General features: G+C 44.2%; 2 protein-coding genes and 1 long non-coding RNA gene across 7 annotated transcripts in view; 2 read left to right on the forward strand and 1 right to left on the reverse strand.

Annotated features, from left to right (window-relative positions):
- Positions 1-21,061, reverse strand: part of LOC127913987 (uncharacterized) — a 45,443-nt gene extending 24,382 nt beyond the window's left edge. For all 4 annotated transcript variants that reach the window (XR_008087502.1, XR_008087504.1, XR_008087503.1 and 1 more), the window contains exon 1: positions 20,684-21,061. This is a non-coding gene — a long non-coding RNA (uncharacterized LOC127913987). The remainder of the gene's footprint in view (positions 1-20,683) is intronic.
- On the forward strand, positions 1,473-19,345 carry LOC118375627 (DAP3-binding cell death enhancer 1-like). The gene is made up of 11 exons (XM_035762208.2): positions 1,473-1,938; positions 2,934-3,051; positions 7,889-7,988; positions 8,084-8,231; positions 8,397-8,615; positions 10,127-10,212; positions 10,308-10,526; positions 10,676-10,837; positions 17,627-17,719; positions 17,838-17,991; positions 18,136-19,345. Exons 1-11 carry the CDS (start codon positions 1,908-1,910, stop codon positions 18,360-18,362), a joined length of 1,557 nt encoding a protein of 518 aa, XP_035618101.1. The 5' UTR covers positions 1,473-1,907; the 3' UTR covers positions 18,363-19,345.
- Positions 19,479-21,585, forward strand: part of LOC118371382 (amyloid beta precursor protein binding family B member 2-like) — a 68,891-nt gene continuing 66,784 nt past the window's right edge. For both annotated transcript variants that reach the window (XM_052488277.1, XM_052488278.1), the window contains exon 1: positions 19,479-20,008. The gene's annotated coding sequence lies outside the window, so the exon portion shown is untranslated. The remainder of the gene's footprint in view (positions 20,009-21,585) is intronic.

The following is a 21,585-nucleotide window of genomic DNA, read 5'->3' on the forward strand; positions in this document are numbered from 1 at the left end:
CAAAGCACCCACACACCATCATACCTCATCCTCCATTCTTCACTGTGGAAACCACACATGCGGAGATCATCCGTTCACCTACTCTGCATCTCACAAAGAAACGGCGGTTGGAACCAAAAATTAATTTGGACACATCAGACCAAAGGACAGATTTCCACTGGTCTAATGTCCATTTCTTGTGTTTCTTGGTCTCTTCTTCTTATTGGTGTCCTTTTTAGTGGTTTCTTTTCAGCAATTCAACTACGAAGGCCTGATTCAAGCAGTCTCCACTGTACAGTAGATGTTGAGATGTGTCTGTTACTTGAACTCTGTGAAGCATTTATTTGGGCTGCAATTTCCTAGGCGGGTAACTCTAATGAACTTATCGTCTGCAGCAGAGGTAACTCTGGGTCTTCCTTTCCTGTGACGATTCTCGTGAGAGCCAGTTTTATCATAGCGCTTGATGGTTGTTCTGCATTGACTGACCTTCATGTCTTAAAGTATTGATGGACTGTCGTTTCTCTTGCTTATTTATACTATTCTTGCCATAATATGGACATGGTCTTTTACCAAATAGGGCTATCTTCTGTATACCACCCCTACCTTGTCACCACAACTGATTGGCTCAAATGCATTAAGAAGGATAAGAAATTCCACCAATTAACTTTTAACAAGGCACACCTGTTAATTGAAATGCATTACAGGTTACAGACTACCTCATGAATCTGGTTGAGAGAATGTCAAGTGTGCAAAGCTGTCATCAAGGGAAAGGGTGGCTACCTCGAAGAATCTTAAAATTAAAATATATTGATTATATATTTTTTAACACTTTTTTGGTTACTACATGATTTAATGTGTTATTTCATAGTTGTAATGTCTTCTCTATTATTCTACAATGTAGAAAATACTAAAAAAACTTTGAATAAGTAGGTGTGTCCAAACTTTTTTACAGGTGTTGTATGTTTCAGTATGATTTGATTTTTATCATTCATATCATTGGCTTTTCGACTGTACTGCAGGGACGGAACGTAAGTCGTCATAAATTGAGGTTGTGGTGGCAGCTGCAGAGAGGTATTTGGGTGTGCGAGACCTGACCTCAGAAGAGTTACAGGGTGTGATAAGTGGTGGTGTCACATCCTTTCAGGCTGTTGGCCTGAAATAGGACTAAACTGATTTAAATAGTGGAGTATGGTGTTAAAAGATTTAGATGCACTATTGTAAAGTGGCTGTTCCATTGGATGTCATAAGGTGAATGCACCAATTTGTAAGTCGCTCTGGATAAGAGCGTCTGCTAAATGACTTAAATGTAAATGTAATGTAAATGTGTTGTTGTTTTTTTTGGGGGGTGTAGTGTTAAGATGGTAAGGTATTTTTAATGTCGTATTTTTATGCAAAGGGAGTTATACTCCAGTCTAGTAGGCGGCAGTAATGCAACATTTTTTGGATACCAACCGCGTTTAAACCTTATCGAAGAAGAATTCGGTCGACGGCAATGTGAAGCTGCAAGGGACCTTCCCCCAACACTTTTTGGATGTATTTATGTTTTATTTTATTTATGTTTTATATCAAATCAATACAAAAAAGTACATGGGGAACACGGTTATATATAAAGAATATACAACTGACATTTGGGCTAGGGGGTACAATATCACATTTTACAAGGACCGATGGATATACACACGTTCAAAAGTCTACCTTCCCGCAACACGTCACGTTGTGCTATTTCCGGGTGACGTTCCTTGCCGTGGCTTGCCTTCTTCCAAAATAACTCGTGACTGTTCCATGCTTTATTTTTGTATCTAGACTGCTACTGTACTCGTCCTGTGCTTATGGGGCGAGAATACTACCGCAGTGAATTTTTAAATACACAAATGTAGGGCAAATATGTAGAAATATTAATCTTGAAATTAGCTTCAGGACAACGAAACATGTGGAGAGTACAAGGGTTTGTTGGAAGAGGTGAGCGAAATATAATTGGCATGTTCTGTTCAGTACCAACATTAGCTAGCTAACCTTGATTATGCACTCACGTCGAAGCTTGCTAAATGGGTCTATAAAAGTGTCATAATAATGTGTTAGATTTGCAATTGTCCAGCTCGTTAATATTTTATTTTGTCAAGACTACTATTATGCCCACCAGCTAGAATCATTGACAGGATTGATAGCAAGTTCTCTCGTGTTCTAGAATGTTTTACAACGGGAGCAGGTCCTTCACAGTTTATGCCTTAACTAGGCCATGCTAGTTTCTGTTCCACATAGCTACAGTTCGTTTTTATGGGTGTTTTGATTAGCCACGGCCTCCACCCTGTCAACTGTGATCAAGTCTGTTTTGGTTTCAGACAATTCGAGGTGTCTGCATAACATTGACTAGCTAAAAAAACAACATTGGCTAACTAGCTACTCACTGCTGTAACCTGTTCGATGACACCTTATGTTACGGTGATTTATTTGAACATCATTATGCCGAGAAAGACCTGATTTGCACAGACTAAACAAGTACTTCGAGCTCCTTTTATTATAATGCATATCACATATAAAGGACAATGCTTGTTCTCTGTGTTTGTAACGTGCAGAAATGTAGACAGTTTTAGCAATTGGGGAAATTCCATGGTAACAGAATGATGCTGAGACTCAGATTGTTCACTTTGAAATGTATGCCAAACAAAAACCAATGATTGCAAAACTTTTGCATCTGCACTCTTCAAGTAAATGTGTTTTGGTACAATTTTCAGTGGACATTTTTGTTAAACATAGTCCTTGTTAAAGAGTTATCGGTTGTTTTAACTTTGCAATCATTGGTTTTTGTTTGACATTTTAAAGTGAAAAATCTCAGCATCATTCTGTTACCATGGAATTTCCCAGTATCTTCCAGGCTATACCTGGCTGCTTTGCTGAATGAAGTCAACTTCTTCTATACACAATCACAAACCCATCTCGTACCCCTCTGCCACCAGTTTTGAGCCGGTGCCATGGCACAGCCCCCCTGCGCCTGTCTCCGAATCACCATGTGGAAGATGAGGTCATCAACACCTCCACCCTGCTCTCCACCGGCTGTCACTCTCCCAACAGCAGGTACCTCACCCCTTCATTAATTTTTTGTATTCCTTATAACTGGAACCTCCATCAGGAGCTAGCTAGCTACTAGTCTTTGTTAGCCACTGCTAGCGGTCTTCACATTTAACTCGGACACCAGCTAGCCTTAGCTCGGACAATACCAGCCAGTTGCACAGTGCGATATCAACCCAGAGCATATCAGACTGCTTCTCTCTACCACATCACCGGATTCCTGCCGACCTGGATCATTACACCGGATCATCGCAGCTAGCTAGCTGCAAATTAGTGGCTCAGTTTAGCTAACGCCTCTGTCCCTAAGCAGGCACCAGTTAGCTCTGAGCTAGCCTCGAGCTAGGCCCATATACCAGCTAATTCTAAGGCTACAATACCTATTTTGCCAATTGGCCTGGACCCTTTATTGTCGACACGGAGCCCCGCTAATCCATCATGACTGGTCTGCTGACGTAATCGCCCGATGTGTTCTCAACAGGCTATTCCGTTACTCGGCTACACAGCTGATGTCCCCTGGACTGTTTCATTAACACGATACCTCGTTTTTTTTTTTATCTGTCGGCCCCAGCCTCGAGCTCAGGTCCTGTATGTACCTAACTGACCTGCTCTGCCCATTCATCGCCATTTACCCATTGTTGTCTTAGCTCTCCCGATCAACACCTGTGACTGCTTTATGCCTCTCTCTGTCAATATACCTTGTCTACTGCTGTCTCGGCTAGTTCTTATTGTTTTACTTCACTGCAGAGCCCTCAGTCCCGATCACCTTGCCTTAGATAGCTATTTTGTCCCATGCCTAGGTTTATTTTGTCAATGCCTAGGTTTACCTCCACTGTACTCGCATCCTACCATACCCTTCTCTGTACATTATGGCCTGAATCTATTCTACCACGGCCAGAAATCGACTCCTTTTATTCTCTGTTCCCAACGCACTAGACGACCAGTTCTTATAGCCTTTAGCTGTACCCTTATCCTACTCTTCCTCTGGTGATGTAGAGGTTAACCCAGGCCCTGTAGACCCCAGTACCACACCTATTCCCCAGGCGCTATCATTTGTTGACTTCTGTAACCGTAAAAGCCTTGGTTTCATGCATGTTAACATCAGAAGCCTCCTCCCTAAGTTTGTTTTATTCCATGCTTTAGCACACTCCACCAACACTGATGTCCTAGCCGTGTCTGAATCCTGGCTTAGGAAGGCCACCAAAAATCCTGAAATTTCCATCCCCAGCTACAACATTTTCCACCAAGATAGAACTGTGAAAGGGGGCGGAGTTAGTCTGCAGAGTTATGTCATGCTATCCAGGTCTGTGCCCAAACAGTTAGCCTCAACTTTTAAAAAGCCACCTTTCCAGAAATAAGTCTCTCACTGTTGCCGCTTGTTATAGACCCCCTTCAGCCTCCAGCTGTGCCCTGGACCCCATATGTGAATTGATTGCCCCCCCGTCTATCTTCAGTTTGTACTGTTAGGTGACCTAAACTGGGATATGCTTAATACCCCGGCCGTCCTACAATCTAAACTAGATGCCACTAGATGCCCTCAATCTCACAAATGATCAATGAACCTACCAGGTACAACCCTAAATCCATAAACACGGGAACCCTCATAGATATCATCCTGACCAACCTGCCCTCTAAATACACCTCTGTTGTCTTCAACCAGGATCTCGGCGATCATTGCCTGCGTCCGTAATGGGTCCGCGGTCAAACGACCAGCCCTCATCACTGTCAAGCGCTCCCTAAAACACTTCAGGCGTGCAGGCCTTTCGAATCGACCTGGCCTGGGTATCCTGGCCATAAATAAGCGTGCCCCAATCAAGAAGAACACTAAGAACAGATATAGCCCTTGGTTCACTCCAGGCTTGACTGCCCTTGACCAGCACAAAAACATCCTGTGGCATACTGCATTAGCATCGAATAGCCCCCACGATAAGCACCTTTTCAGGGAAGTTGGGAACCAATATACACAGTCAGTTAGGAAAACTAAGGCTAGCTTTTTCAAACAGAAATGTTCATTCTGTAGCACAAATTCCTAAAAGTTTTGGGACACTGTAAAGTCCATGGAGAATAAGAGCACCTCCTCCCAGCTGTCCACTGCACTGAGGTTCGGAAACACTGTCACCACCGATAATCGAGAATTTCAAGAAGCATTTTTCTACGGCTGGCTATGCTTTCCACCTGGCTACCCCCTACCCCAGCAAACAGCTCTGCACCCTCCTCAGCAACTTGCCCAAGCCCCCCTGCTTATCCTTCACCCAAATCCAGATAGCTGATGTTCTGAAAGAGATGCAAAACCTGGAACCCTACAAATCAGCTGGGCTAGACAATCTGGACCCTCTCTTTCTAAAATTATCTGCCGCAATTGTTGCAACCTCTATTACTAGCCTGTTCAACCTCCTTCGTATCGTCTGAGATCCCTAAAGATTGGAAAGCTGCCGCGGTCATCCCCCTCGTCAAAGGGCGAGACACTCTAGACCCAAAGTGTTACAGACCTATATTTATCCTGCCCTTTCTTTCTAAAGTCTTCGAAAGCCAAGTTAACAAACTTCAAATCCCACCGTATCTTCTCCGCTATGCAATCTGGTTTCCGAGCTGGTCATGGGTGCACCGCAGCCACGCTCAAGGTCCTAAACACTATCATAACCGCCATCGATAAAAGACTGTACTGTGCAGCCGTCTTCATTGACCTGGTCAAGGCTTTCGACTCCTGTCAATCAACGCATTCTTATCGGCAGACACAACAGCCTTGGTTTCTCAAATGTCTGACTCGCCTGGTTCACCAATTACTTCTCGGATAGAGTTTGGCGTGTCAAATCGGAGGGCCTGTTGTCCGGACCTCTGGCAGTCTATGGGGGTGCCACAGGGTTCAATTCTCGGGCTGACTCTTTTCTTTTTATATATCAATCATGTTGCTCTTGCTGCTGGTGATTCTCTGATCCACCTCTACGCAGACGACACCGTTCTGTATACTTCTGGCCCTTTGGACACTGTGTTAACAAACCCCCAGATGAGCTTCAGTGCCATACAACACACATTCCGTGGCTTCCAACTGCTCTTAAATGCTAGTAAAACTAAATGCACGCTCTTCAACCGATCGCTGCCCACACCCACCCACCCGACTACTATTCTGGACGTTTCTGACTTGTGAATATGTGGACAGCTACAAATACCTAGGTGTCTGGTTAGACTGTAAACTCTCCCTCCAGACTCACATTAAGCATCTCCAATCCAAAATAAAATCTATAATCGGCTTCTGGTTTCACAACAAAGCCTTCTTCACTTATGCTGCTAAACATACCCTTGTAAAACTGACTATCCTACCGATCCTTGACTTCAGTGATGTCATTTACAATACAGACTACATTTAATTTGAGTAGAGTGTTGGAGGCAATCACAGTGCCATCTGTTTTGTCACCAAAGCCCCATATACTACCCACCACTGCGACCTATATGCTCTCGTTAGCTGGCCCTCGCTTCACATTCGTCGCCAAACCCACTGGCTCCAGGTCATCTATAAGTCTTTGTTAGGTAAAGCCCCGCCTTCTCGGCTAACTGGTCACCATAGCAACACCCACCCGTAGCACGCGCTCCAACAGGTATATTTCACTGGTCATCCCCAAAGCCAACTCCTAATTTGGTTGCCTTTCCTTCCAGTTCTCTGCTGCCAATGACTGGAACAAATTGCAAAAATCACTGAAGCTGGGGTCTTATATCTCCCTCACTAACTTTAAGCATCAGCTGTCAGAGCAGCTTACCAATCACTGCACCCGTACACAGCCCATCTGTAAATAGCCCACCCAACTACCTCATCCCCATATTATTTTTTTGCTCTTTTGCACCCCAGTATCTCTACTTGCACATCATCATCTGCACATCTATCACTCCAGTGTTAATGCTAAATTGTAATTATTTCGCCACTATGGCCTATTTATTGCCTCCCTAAAGTTACTACATTTGCACACACTGTATATAGATTTTTCTATTGTGTCATTGACTGTACTCTTGTTTATTCCATGTGTAACTCTGTGTTGTTGTTTATGTTGCACTGCTTTGCTTTATCTTGGCCAGGTCACAGTTGTAAATGAGAACTTGTTCTCAACTGGCCTACCTGGTTAAATAAAGGTGGGAAAAAATAATCTCCTTCCCTTCACACCTCCATAGTGTCCCCCCTCCTGTGACGCGCTCTGCGACCCTCTGCCAGCCTTGCAGCTGGTTGCATCATCCTGTGGCCCTGGCCTGTTTCCACTGTGCAATTTGTATTTATTATGGATCCCCATTAGTTCCTGCCAAATCAGCAGCTACTCTTCCAGGGGTCCAGCAAAATTAAGGCAGTTATACAATTTTAAAAACATTACAATACATTCATAACTGATTTCACAACATAGTGAGTGCCCTCAGGCCCCGACTCCACTACCACATATCTACAACACAAAATCCATGTGTACGTGTGTGTATGTTATCATGTGTGTGTATGCATGTGTCTGTACATATATTTGTGTTACTTCACAGTCCCTGCTGTTCCATAAGGTGTTTTTTAAATCTGATTCTACTTCCTGGTGTGCTGTAGGGGAAACGGAGATTACCACCCTCTCTCATTGAGGCGCCTGCCGTGATGGTTTAATACAGCAGAGTAACTAGGGGATGAGGAATCTGACATGTAACTAATAGATGCGCACACACACACTACATATTCATGTTTTAAAATGTATGTCAATTGTGAAGTCTTGTCTGTAATGTCTTTTTTTCCGTTTTGTCCGACCCCGGTATGACAAGCTGTCGCTAATGGGGATCCTAATAAATCAATCAAGTTTATGTACAACTTATTCATATCACATTGTTTCTCTCTTAGCTCTCAGAAAGGGGACGATGGAGACAAGAGGAGGAAGAGGACCTCTCAGTTCTGCTACGCTGGGCTCCCCCGCTACACTGCCTTGGATGCAGTTGGCTGGGTATTGGCTACTTTTCACGCATTTAAGATGCAAATATAAAGCACATGGCACACTTGGGGGGGGGGGAAACAATGACCTGTGATCTCTCTGTTAAGGGGGCAGCTGCGGTGCTGTTGATGCAGATCTGTAGGAGGATCCACTCTCAGTTCTCTGGGAGTGACCCCAACCAGAACCCCAACACAGGATGCCTGGCCATCCAGGGAACCCTGCAGAAGTGTGGCTACCGCGTCCTACTGGAGCGACGTGAGTCCCACCACACACAATATAATCCCAAGCAATTCAAGGATATTGAGCCGTGACATTCAGACGAGGGAACTCTGAAGCTCATTTCTCTGCTCAATTTCAAAGCTTTCTGGAAGTACATGAATGCAGAATGAGTCTGATCTCCTTCCCACTGTGTTTGTCCAGTATCTCGCCGTGACGTGCTGCCCAGAGGGAGGAGTGTGCACTGTCTGCCCCAGAGACAGAGCCAGCAGGTCCCGAGCCAGCAGGTCCCGAGCCAGGAACACAGCAGTCCCAGGAGCAGCTACAGCAGCCCTGACCAGTTTCATGAAGACCATCTGACTGCTGACAGTCACCTCTCTGACCACAAGAGGGCAACTCTGAGTCACGACTCCTCTGGAACGGGTCAGTCTCACATTCTACCTTTACATGTTAAGTGTTTGGTCAGGGTAACAATATTTATCTTATCTTACATCGTGCTTTTCACAAATCCATGCCTACCAGACTACATGATAAAGCAACATAGTATTTTATTTTACCTTTATTTAACTAGGCAAGTCAGATTCTTATTTTCAATGACTGCCTAGGAACAGTGGGTTAACTGCCTGTTCAGGGGCAGAATGACAGATTTGTACCATGTCAGCTGGGCGATTTGAACTTGCAACCTTTTGGTTACTAATCCAACGCTCTACCCTGCTGCCCCATAGTAGAGGGCTGCATTCCCTTGGAATGACCGTGGGACCTGCAGGTCCCGACAGAGATCATTGGGGCGCGGTCTGCATTTCTCATGCTGCGTGCGGGGGCGATCAGACAGACAACTTTGGGATGAATTTATATTTGGAGTCCCGCAGATAATTTGGAAAAGGCCATGTTTTTGCTTTGTATGCGTTAGCCTGCCTATTGTATTACAAGCACCCCTGTCACATTATTCACACCAAGTATTCGCTGCTTCGAGTTCAGTAGCTGGGCGCGCCAGGTCACGTGTGCCTATAGTATGTGGCGTCAATGACGGAGTAGGCTGCCTATATATGGGCAGAGAATCATGTGGCGCTCATCTTTCAGAGGACTAACTTCAATATGATTAGGCTATAGTTCACGACAGGGTCTGGAAATAAATAAATATTGACAATGGAAAAAAGTGGAGGGCGCTCAACCATCGTGAGGGGAGGTGCAATCGAGACGTGATCATCGTTGAAACGGAAAATGTGCTACACGTGCATACCATGGAGAGAGTTGCACCTTTTTTCCCTTATCAATAAATATTAATTAGCCGTTTGTCTTTGCCTGCAAATCGTTCCCCTCCTGAAAGGTTGGTTATATCCTATATGCAAAAGGTAGCTCAAGTGTCCCCTCATCATTCAGGCTGCTTCAAGTTCATTAGCTGTATCTGAGCTAACCTCATGTGGTCTCACTTAAACTAGTAGGGTATGTTCTATGTAGAGGGCAGCTTCCGAGGAAATTAACTTCTTAAATATGATTAGGCTGTAGTTTAGAAATGCATTGCCTAGAAATGCATTTTGATCACCCATATTTGTCTGTCTGAAAATCGTCCCACTCCTCTAAAAGGTAGGCTATAACACGTAGCTCAAAGCTGTCTGCAACTCTGCTCTCTTCAAAATACGTCTGGCATATTGCCTGATAGCCTAATAATGGGCCACATGAGAATCTGCTCATTTAACCTATTAGGTTATTTTTGCGCATTTCATATTGCCTATAGGCAGCGAAGTTGCTGGGACCATGGCTGGCAAGCGAGTTGCATCACATACTTCTAAAGTAACATTGCGGTACTGCGGTTAGGGACCAGTTCTTGCGGTAGCAGGTGAAAGTCGGACAGAAAGCCTGCGAGAGCGGGCGCTATATGTAAAGCTGCCGCTGCAGAGGGGATGATTATTTTTTTGTATCTTTCCATGTTACAGAGGAGTCATCCTTTTCAGAGTCCTCCCAGCCTGAAGACAACCACAGAACCAGAGACGGGGAACAGCCTGGGCAGCAGAATGACCAGGTGAGTTTTTAGGCTGATTCATTCCTCTGATGGTGAAGCTGCCGGTCTCCTGTTGATGACCTTTGACCCTGGCCTTTGCCCTCTGTGTTCCTCAGGACGCCCTGGCGGGGGCGACCCAGAACCTCCAACAGGTGGCCGATTCCAGTGTTCCTGTAGTCCTCAACATCATCGGTCTGAAGAGTGCTCAGACTGGGGACTATGAGGCAGCCTTCTCCTGTTTCCTGGCCTCAGCCAGACGGGGTTACTGCAAGGCCCAGTTCAACACTGGAGTCTGCTACGAGAAAGGCAGGGGTGTATGCAAAGACAAGGAGAAGGTAAGAAACACGCACTCAATCTCACATGCAGTCAAACTCACACGGGCACACAGTCACGTGCACATCCAAGCGCGCGCACACAGTGAAACTCACACAGTCAATTACACAATTCCTGCCTTGTGACTCCCCTCTTCATGTTCCCTGTACAGGCTCTTGATTTCTACAGCCAGGCAGCGACAGGGGGTCACAGTCAGGCTCAGTACCGCTGTGCCAAACTCCTCCTGAGCAGCAGAGGGCAGCAGAGCACACAACAGGACCTGGATACAGCCATCAGCCTTCTGCAACAGGCTGCCTCAGCTGGGCTGAGAGAGGTGAGGAGTGAGGGAGTGTGTTGTATGTGTAGCGAGTGTGAGACGTTGCCTAAAAGAACATTGGTATTTTTCTAACAGTCTTTTTCTTTGAACTTTCTTCCATTCCTCTCTCTTCCCCTCCATTTTCTCTCTCTCTTCCTCTCCATTTTCTCTCTCTCTTCCTCTCCATTTTCTCTCTCTCTTCCTCTCCATTTTCTCTCTCTCTTCCTCTCCATTTTCTCTCTCTCTTCCTCTCCATTTTCTCTCTCTCTTCCTCTCCTCTCTCTTCCTCTCCATTTTTCTCTCTCTTCCTCTCCATTTTCTCTCTCTCTTCCTCTCCATTTTCTCTCTCTCTTCCTCTCCATTTTCTCTCTCTCTTCCTCTCCATTTTCTCTCTCTCTTCCTCTCCATTTTCTCTCTCTCTTCCTCTCCATTTTCTCTCTCTCTTCCTCTCCATTTTCTCTCTCTCTTCCTCTCCATTTTCTCTCTCTCTTCCTCTCCATTTTCTCTCTCTCTTCCTCTCCATTTTCTCTCTCTCTTCCTCTCCATTTTCTCTCTCTCTTCCTCTCCATTTTCTCTCTCTCTTCCTCTCCATTTTCTCTCTCTCTTCCTCTCCATTTTCTCTCTCTCTTCCTCTCCATTTTCTCTCTCTCTTCCTCTCCATTTTCTCTCTCTCTTCCTCTCCATTTTCTCTCTCTCTTCCTCTCCATTTTCTCTCTCTCTTTCTCTCCATTTTCTCCATTCTCTCTCTTTCTCTCTTTTCTCTCTCTCTTTCCTCTCCATTTCTCTCTTTCTCTCCATTCTCTTTTCTCCATTCTCTTTCTCTCTCTTCTCATTCTCTCTTTCTCTCCATTCTCTCTCTTTCTCTCTCATTCTCTCTCTTTCTCTCTCTTTTCTCTCTCTTCTCTCATTCTCTCTCTTTCTCTCCATTCTCTCTCTTTCTCTCCATTCTCTCTCTTTCTCTCCATTCTCTCTCTTTCTCTCCATTTCTCTCTTTTCTCTCTTCTCTCTCTCTTTCTCTCTCTTCTCTCTCTTTCTCTCCATTCTCTCTCTTTCTCTCCATTCTCTCTCTCTTTCTCTCTCTTTCTCTCTCATTCTCTCTCTTTCTCTTCTCTCTCTTTCTCTCTTTCTCTCTTTCTCTCCATTCTCTCTCTTTCTCTCCATTCTCTCTTTCTCTTCTTTCTCTTCTCTTTCTCTCCATTCTCTCTCTCTTTCTCTCCATTCTCTCTTTCTCTCTCCATTCTCTCTTTCTCTCTTCCTCTCTTTTCCCTCTTCTCTCCTCCATTCTCTCTTTCTCTCTCTCTTTCTCTCCTCTCTCTTTTCTCTCTTCTCCTCTCCATTCTCTCTCTTTCTCTCCATCTCTCTCTCTCTTCCTCTCCATTCTCTCTCTCTTTCTCTCATTCTCTCTCTCTCTCTCTTCATTCTCTCTCTCTCCATTTCTCTCTCTCTCTCTCTCTCCATTCTCTCTTTCTCTCCATTCTCTCTCTTCTCTCTCCATTCTCTCTCTTTCTCTCTCCATTCTCTCTCTTTTCCCTCTCCATTCTCTCTCTCCTCTCTCTCTCCATTCTCTCTCTCCTCTCCATTCTCTCCTCTCCATTCTCTCTCTTTCTCCCTCTCCATTCTCTCTCTTTCTCTCCATTCTCTCCTTTCTCTCCTCTTCTCTTTCTCTCCATTCTCTCTCTTTCTCTCCATTCTCTTCTTTCTCTCCTCTTTCTCTTTCTCTCCATTCTCTCTCTTTCTCCCTCTCCATTCTCTCTTTCTCCCTCTCCATTCTCTCTCTTTCTCCCTCTCCATTCTCTCTCTTTCTCCCTCTCCATTCTCTCTCTTTCTCCCTCTCCATTCTCTCTCTTTCTCCCTCTCCATTCTCTCTCTTTCTCCCTCTCCATTCTCTCTCTTTCTCCCTCTCCATTCTCTCTCTTTCTCCCTCTCCATTCTCTCTCTTTCTCTCTCCATTCTCTCTCTTTCTCCCTCTCCATTCTTCTCTTCTCTCTCTTTCTCTCCATTCTCTCTTTTCTCCTTTCTCTCCATTCTTTCTCTCCTTTCTCTCTTTCTCTCCATTCTTTCTCCCTCTCCATTCTCTCTCTTTCTCCCTCTCCATTCTCTCTCTTTCTCTCTTTCCTCTCCATTCTCTCTTTCTCTTTCTCTCTTTCTCTCCTTTCTCTCTCTCTTTCTCTCCATTCTCTCTCTTTTCTCTCATTCTCTCTTTCTCTCCATTCTCTCTCTTTCTCTCATTCTTCTCTTTCTCTTTCTCTCCATTCTCTCTCTTTCTCTCATTCTCTCCATTCTCTCTCTTTCTTTCTCTCTTTCTCTCCCTCTCTCTTTCTCTCCATTCTCTCTTTCTCTCCATTTCTCTCTTTCTCTTCTCTCTCTCTCCATTCTCTCTTTCTCTCCATTTCTCTCTTTCTCTCCTCTCCATTCTCTCTCTTTCTTCTCTCCATTCTCTCTCTTTCTCTCCATTCTCTCTCTTTTCTCTCCATTCTCTCTTTCCTCTCCATTCTCTCTCCTCCATTCTCTCTTTCTTTTCTCTCCTTTTCTCCATTCTCTCTTTCTCTCCATTCTCTCTCTCTCTCTTTCTCTCATTCTCTCTTTCTCTCTTTCCTCCATTCTCTCTTCTCTTTCCCTCCATTTCTCTCTTTCTCTCCATTCTCTCTTTCCTCCATTCTCTCTTTCTCATTTCTCTTTCTCTCCATTCTTCTCTCTTTCTCTCCTCTCTCATTCTTTCCTCCATTCTCTCTCTTTCTCCCTCTCCATTCTCTCTTTCTCCCTCTCCATTCTCTCTCTCTTTCTCTCCTTTCCCTCATTCCATTCTTTCTCTTTCTTTCTCCCTCTCTCCATTCATCTCTCTCTCTCTTTCTCTCTTTTCTCTCCATTCTCTCTCTTTCTCTCCATTCTCCTCTCTCCTTTCTCTCCATTCTCTCTCTCTCTCTCTCTTTCTCTCCATTCTCTCTTTCTCCCTCTCCATTCTCTCTCTTTCTCCCTCTCCATTCTCTCTCTTTCTCCCTCTCCATTCTCTCTCTTTCTCCCTCTCCATTCTCTCTCTTTCTCCCTCTCCATTCTCTCTCTTTCTCCCTCTCCATTCTCTCTCTTTCTCCCTCTCCATTCTCTCTCTTTCTCCCTCTCCATTCTCTCTCTTTCTCCCTCTCCATTCTCTCTCTTTCTCCCTCTCCATTCTCTCTCTTTCTCCCTCTCCATTCTCTCTCTTTCTCCCTCTCCATTCTTCTCTCCATTCTCTCCTTTTCTCCATTTCCTCTCCATTCTCTCTCTCTTTCTCTCCCTCTCTCTTTCTCCATTCTCTCTCTCCATTCTCTCCATTCTCTCTTTCTTTCTCTCCATTCTCTCTCTTTCTCCCTCTCCATTCTCTCTCTTTTCTCCCTCTCCATTCTCTCCTCTTTCTCCCTCTCCATCTCTCTCTTTCTCCCTCTCCATTCTCTCTCTTTCTCTTTCTCTCCATTCTCCATTCTCTCTCTTTCTCTCCTCTCCATTCTCTCTCTTTCTCCTCTCCTTTTCTCCTCTCTTTCCCTCATTCTCCTCTCCATTCTCTCTCTTTCTCTCTTTCTCTCCATTCTCTCTCTTTTCTCCATTCTCTCTCTTTCTCTCCATTCTTCTCTTTCTCTCCATTCTCTCTCTTTCTCTCCATTCTCTCTCTTCTCTCTCCATTTCTCTCTCTTTCTCTCCATTCTCTCTCTTTCTCTCCTCTCCATTCTTTCTCTCCATTCTCTCTCTCCCTCTCCATTCTCTCTTTCTCTTCTCTCTTTCCTCTCCATTCTCTCTCTTTCTCTCCATTCTCTCTCTTTTCTCTCCATTCTCTCTTTCTCCCTCTCCATTCTCTCTCTTTCTTCTCTCCATTCTCTCTCATTTCTCCCTCTCCATTCTCTCTCTTTCTCTCCATTCTCTCTCATTTCTCTCATTTCTCTCTTTCTCTCCATTCTCTCTCTTTCTCTCTCTCCTTTTCTCTCTCTTTCTCCCTCTCCATTCTCTCTCTTTCTCCCTCTCCATTCTCTCTCTCTTCCTCTCCATTCTCTCTCTTTCTCTCTTTCTCTCCATTCTCTCTCTTTCTCTCATTCTCTCTCTTTCTCTCTCTCCATTCTCTCTCTTTTCTTTCTCTCCATTCTCTCTCTTTCTCTTTCTCTCCATTCCCTCCATTCATCTCTTTCTCTCCATTCTCTCTTTCTCTCCATTCTCTCTTTTCCTCCATTCTCTCTCTTTCTCTCCATTCTCTTCCCTCCATTCTCTCTTTCCTTCCCTCCATTCTCTCTTTCCCTCCATCTCCTCTTTCCCTCCATTTCTCTCTTTCCTCTCCATTCTCTCTCTTTCTCTCTCTTTCCCTCCATTCTCTCTCTTTCCCTCCATTCTCTCTCTTTCCCTCCATTCTCTCTCTTTCCTCCATTCTCTCTTTCCCTCCATTCTCTCTCTTTCCCTCCATTCTCTCTCTTTCCCTCCATTCTCTCTCTTTCTCTCCATTCTCTCTCTTTTCTCCATTCTCTCTTTCCCTCCATTCTCTCTTTCTCTCCATTCTCTCTTTCCTCCATTCTTCTTTCCCTCCATTCTCTCTCTTTCTCTCCATTCTCTCTCTTTCTCTCCATTCTCTCTCTTTCTCTCCATTCTCTCTCTTTCTCTCTTTCTCTCCATTCTCTCTCTTTCTCTCCATTCTCTCTCTTTCTCTCCATTCTCTCTCTTTCTCTCCATTCTCTCTCTTTCTCCCTCTCCATTCTCTCTCTCTTCCTCTCCATTCTCTCTCTTTCTCTCTTTCTCTCCATTCTCTCTCTTTCTCTCCATTTCTCTCTCTTTCTCCCTCTCCATTCTCTCTCCATTCTTTCTCTCTTTCCCTCCATTCTCTCTTTCCCTCCATTCTCTCTTTCCCTCCATTCTCTTTCCCTCCATTTCTCTTTCCCTCCATTCTCTCTTTCCCTCCATTCTCTTTCCATTCTCCTCCATTCTCTCTCTTTCCCTCCATTCTCTCTCTTTCTCTCTCCATTCTCTCTCTTTCTCTCTTTCTCTCCATTCTCTCTCTTTCTCTCTTTCTCTCCATCTCTCTTTCTCTTTCTCTCTCTTTTCTTTCTCTCCATTCTCTCTCTTTCTCTCCATTCTCTCCTTTCTCTCTTTCTCTCTCTTTCTCTCCATTCTCTCTCTTTCCCTCCATTCTCTCTCTTTCTCTCCCTTTCTCTCTTTCCCTCCATTCTCTCTCTTTCTCTCCATTCTCTCTCTTTCTCTCTTCCTCTCCATTCTCTCTTTCTCTCTTTCTCTCCATTCTCTCTCTTTCTCTCCATTCTCTCTCCATTCTCTTTCTCTCCATTCTCTCTTTCTCTCTTTCTCCATTCTCTCTCTTTCTCTCCATTCTCTCTCTTTCTCTCTTTCTCTCCATTCTCTCTCTCTTTCTCTCCATTCTCTCTCTTTCTCTCCATTCTCTCTCTTTCTCTCCATTCTCTCTCTTTCTCTCCATTCTCTCTCTTTCCCTCCATTCTCTCTCTTTCCCTCCATTCTCTCTCTTTCCCTCCATTCTCTCTCTTTCCCTCCATTCTCTCTCTTTCCCTCCATTCTCTCTCTTTCCCTCCATTCTCTCTCTTTCCCTCCATTCTCTCTTTCCCTCCATTCTCTCTCTTTCCCTCCATTCTCTCTCTTTCCCTCCATTCTCTCTCTTTCTCTCCATTCTCTCTCTTTCTCTCCATTCTCTCTCTTTCTCTCCATTCTCTCTCCTTTCTCTCCATTCTCTCTCTTTCTCTCCATTCTCTCTCTCTCTTCCCTCCATTCTCTCTCTTTCTCTCCATTCTCTCTCTTTCTCTCCTTTCTCTCTTTCTCTCCATTCTCTCCATTCTCTCTTTCTCTCTTTCCCTCCATTCTCTCTCTTTCTCTCCATTCTCTCTCTTTCTCTCCATTCTCTCTCTTTCTCTCCATTCTCTCTCTTTCTCTCCATTCTCTCTCTTTCTCTCCATTTCTCTCTTTCTCTCCATTCTCTCTCTTTCTCTCTTTCTCTCCATTCTCTCTCTTTCTCTCTTTCTCTCCATTCTCTCTCTTTCTCTCTTCCTCTCCATTCTCTCTCTTTCTCTCTTCCTCTCCATTCTCTCTCTCTCTCCATTCTCTCCATTCTCTCTCTCTTCCTCTCCATTCTCTCTTTCTCTCCATTCTCTCTTTCTCTTTCTCTCCATTCTCTCTTTCTCTCTTCCTCTCCATTCTCTCTCTCTCTCTTCCTCTCCATTCTCTCTTTCTCTCTTCCTCTCCATTCTCTCTTTCGCTCTTCCTCTCCATTCTCTCACTTTCTCTCTTCCTCTCCATTCTCTCTTTCTCTCTTCCTCTCCATTCTCTCACTTTCTCTCTTCCTCTCCATTCTCTCTCTTTCTCTCTTCCTCTCCATTCTCTCTCCATTCTCTCTTCCTCTCCATTCTCTCTTTCTCTTTCTCTCTTTCTCTCCATTCTCTCTCTATTCTCTCTTTCTCTCCATTCTCTCCATTCTCTCTCTTTCTCTCTTTCTCTCCATTCTCTCTTTCTCTCCATTCTTTCTCTCTTTCTCTCCATTCTCTCTCTTTCTCTCTTCCTCTCCATTCTCTCTTCCTCTCCATTCTCTCTCTTTCTCTCTTTCTCTCCATTCTTTCTCTCCATTCTCTCTCCTTTCTCTCTTTCTCTCCATTCTCTCTTTCTCTCCATTCTCTCTCTCTCTCTTTCTCTCCATTCTCTCTCTTTCTCTCTTCCTCTCCATTCTCTCTTCCTCTCCATTCTCTCTTTCTCTCCATTCTCTCTCTTCCTCTCCATTCTCTCCATTCTCTCTCTCTCTCTCTTTCTCTCCATTCTCTCTCTTTCTCTCTTTCTCTCTCTCAGGCTCAAGTGTACCTGGGGTCTCTGTTCTCGCAGGAGCCCGTCAGAGACGGCCTTAAGTCAGTGCACTACCTGAAGATGGCAGCGGAGAGCGGAGTGAGTGACTTCCACTGCACTTAAACTATACAACTGTAATTATAGCCCACGGTCTCAATCATAACCTGGTCTCAGTTCAGTGTGATGTGATGATGTGTGTTTCTCTGTCTGTGTGTAGGACAGAGATGCCCTGCTGTTCCTGGGTCAGTGTTATGAGAGTGGGTTCGGGGTGACCCAGTGCTTCAGAACAGCAGTTGGTTTCTATCAGAGGGCAGCGCAGGCAGGAAACAGCCAGGCCAAGACGTTACTGGCGCCGCCCTTTGGACTGGAGGGTAAGGACACAGTCCAAGACACGCGCACAATTCAGATCGATACTTAAGCCTATTTGCACTGGTTCATGTTATTTACACATCTGAATTAAATACAGAAATGTCCTTAGTCCTATATTGTAACCATCTTCTCTCTCTCTCTATAAGATGCCGTCCTGCGCCCTATCCGTTCTTCTCCATGTTTCTCCGTTGCTGACCGTCTGCGTGGAACTCTCTCCACCCTCACCTCCCCTGTCCCTCCCTCCAGTCACCCCACCCTCCCCCACTCCTGGAGCACAGGGAGTATGGGCCCCCCACCCATCCTGTCATCCCTCCGCCCTCTCACCCCCAGCTCTGAGGGGAACGCTGTGAGGTGGACTATAGGAGCGGGATAGTTGGCACCACAATCATGAATAATATAATATATGCCTTTCAGCAGACATCTCTATCCAAAGCCACTTAGTCATATGTGCAAACATTTTCCATACAGGTGGTCCTGGGAATCGAACCCACTATCCTTTTGTTGTAAGCACCATACTCAACCACATTGGTCCTCTGTAGTTCAGTTGGTAATCGATACCATAAGGTTGAAGAGGGATATCATGGTCAGATGTTTAATGACACAACCCAGTATTTAATGTCCCTCTCAGCACTTCTATCTAGATTTGTATACATGTGTGTATTTGACCACAGGTCAATTTGTTGAGGAATGTGTATAAGTATGGGAGATGCGATACATCTGAAAGGTAGACATGTCAAAGGTGTTGTATGGCTTTACCTGTTAGCCTACTTAAAGACACAGTCTGGGATCTTAAGCACTTAAACATTTGTATCATATTGTACGAATTGAAGAAGAAAAATGGTTGCAGGACAACATATGGATGACATTACACAATTTTCAGGGACCCATTTTGGCCTGTGAGCACTACTTTAAAAACTACTGGCTGAAAATCTACAAAAGCTCTGGAGCGTGACTAATAACTTTAGTATTGTTCCTACAAAATCTTCTCGTGGCACAATCTTGGCCAGTTTTTGTACAACAAGCTGCCCTATGGGTAGAAAGATTGTATTGTGATAGAATGTGTGCCTTACTAAGTCATTGTCAGTACAGGATCCCTTGTATTTACTTGACCCTTTATGTGTCTATTCATATTTAACTTCATTAGTCTGCTATTTCAGTTGTCTTTGCATGTGTAAACTGTTCTTGTCTACCCATGGTATCCAGTGAGGCTGAAGAATGGGGAAAACAAAAATAACTTTTTGGTAGTGGTGGATAATGTAGGTCATGTATATTGTCTATGCATTAGAAGCACTACTGTTGTGGAACACACAAGGTGTCTAACACCAATAACGAAATAAAGCTATTTTCTACCACTGGGCCTGTGTCACTTATATTAACAGACAATGTATTGGAATATTTGTGAAATTGTACATTGTGTCGTAAACTATTGATTGACATTGTCTTTGTCATTGCACCAAGGAAAAAGGAGCTACAGGTCTATTGGACTATACTGTCATCTGTGTCTAGTTAGACAATCGCCTGTGGCACTGCAACAGTTGAAGGTCCTGTAGCTTTTTATGCCGGGATTATGAATGTTTTATTGGAATCTGCTCACTCTTGAGGTGCTGGCTCTGGCTGAAATTATATGCACAAGTCACTTCGATCAATCACTTTTTACATGGATGCCAAAATGGTACTCTATGCAAAAGAGTTGATCAATTGTCAGTGTTTCATTACATCACTATAAAAACCAAAATAGCAGATTTATGATGGTGCTCTGGCTCTGCGTCTCTTCCGAACAGCTCTGCGCACACAGCATCCTGCATCCAGCGCTCTGATTGGGTCCTGGGCGCTTGGGAGGCAGTGGCGCAGAGAGATTAGCTTTAGGTACCAGCACGGGAGGAGACCAGAGAGTGATGTGATCTGATACGGGTAGCTACGGGAGGACTCGCGCTTAAAAAGCCGGAGTCACTTCTCTGTCCTATATCAGTGTCGTCGTTGATGTGTCGTCGTGGCATAGAAGCACGATTGTCAAACGCGGTGAGTGAATGAACGAAATAAACTGTGTGTGCGGTGCGCGTTCGCCTTCCAGAGCGGTGACGTGATGGGGAGAATATTGGGTGGGAGAGACGTCAGAAGATTAACTGCGTCTGATATGTATAGCCTACTGCCTTCTAGCTTGTTTCCAGAATTCGCAACAGATTGGTGTTCACTTTGCAACATAGGACATGTGTGCTTGATTTATTGAAATAGGTGAGGCTGCAGAGCGGATAATAAGGTTAGAAAGGTCCAGGCTAATGTAACGAGAAGAGGATACAAACACTCCACCCATCTAGTGTCATCTTTTATACGTTGAAACGTTCTAGCATTTTAGTTGAGGCTTTATGTTGGCGGCATATGTCTGAAATATGTAGTATAATGTATTAATCAACTCCAGATATTAGCCTACCACACCGTTTGAAAAATAGTTAGGCCTACCTTCGAGGCCTACACAAATTCAAGTAAGGTGTTTTCTATTTGAATATTCCTTTAACAGGAGTATCCCCAAGCCCGTTTCAGTAATATAGTCTACAATACAGATCTATTAGAGAGTATTTGAGGTGACTGTTTTAAATATTCATATCGATGCTATAGCAGCATCTGTTCACCAGTGTGTGTGAAAGGCATATAACAACCCATCTCTCGTTCCTATTGAGATGTGCTGTGTGAACTCACCTTCAATGTTCCCTCAAAGCTGTGCGCGGCCGCGTACCTCCTCCAGACCTGCAGCGCAGAGACGCAAGATATTGAACTTCACTGAGTTCGACCCATTAGTTTGCACTATATAGACTCAACGTTTTTTTCCTGTGATCGGTTCAATATATCAGCCCATTTTCAATGCAACAAAACCAGACAACGCTAACTTTGCCAGATTGAGTCTGTACTTTTGTTGTAGGCAAAGCCAGAGCGCAACGAAGTATAATTCTATTGGCGCTGGTAGCCCGCAAGCGGCCTTTCAATCACCCGCGAGTGAATGCGATTTTCAGATCAGATCTCAGAGCCGCGTGTGTGCACATTTGTTGATATTCTTTGCTAATTGTTTGCCCAGTTATAGTTAAGTATAGGTCACAAACGTGTAGGCTACATTTTAAGATATCTTTAAAAAGTCAGTCAGGTAAAAAGCTAATGTCATAATTAAAGGGGCGGTGTTGTATTTGGAGACAGGCTTGAATATGCAAATAAGCCGATAGAGAGAGGGTTAGTTCTAATTCTCTGTATGGTAATGATAATTACTTTTATTTTTAAAGTGGTTTCTTGCATTATACAACACAATACAATGCAATTTACAGTCACATATTTGGCCCATGGTTTTACAGACCAAGTAAAAACATGAATTAATGTCAAGCCCTTCATTTAAAAAAAAAAATCTATATTCAATGTGTGCAAATGTAGAAGAGTAGGGAGGTAAAGCAATAAATAGGCCATAATGGCGAAATAATTACAATTTAGCATTAACACTGGAGTGATAGATATGCAGATGATGATGTGCAAGTAGAGATACTGGGGTACAAAAGTGAAAGAAAAATAACAATATGGGGATGAGGTAGCTGGTTGGGCTATTTACAGATGGGCTGTGT

This window comes from Oncorhynchus keta, chromosome 30 (assembly GCF_023373465.1).
Source record: "Oncorhynchus keta strain PuntledgeMale-10-30-2019 chromosome 30, Oket_V2, whole genome shotgun sequence".
NCBI lineage: Eukaryota > Metazoa > Chordata > Actinopteri > Salmoniformes > Salmonidae > Oncorhynchus > Oncorhynchus keta.

Bases quoted from the DNA above. Each gene is read 5' to 3' on its own strand.
- LOC118375627 (XM_035762208.2), top strand. From the start codon at position 1,908: ATGTGGAGAGTACAAGGGTTTGTTGGAAGAG. The intron at 17,720-17,837 runs GTGAGTGACTTC...GTCTGTGTGTAG, and splicing joins AGATGGCAGCGGAGAGCGGA to GACAGAGATGCCCTGCTGTT. The intron at 17,992-18,135 runs GTAAGGACACAG...TCTCTCTATAAG, and splicing joins GCCGCCCTTTGGACTGGAGG to ATGCCGTCCTGCGCCCTATC.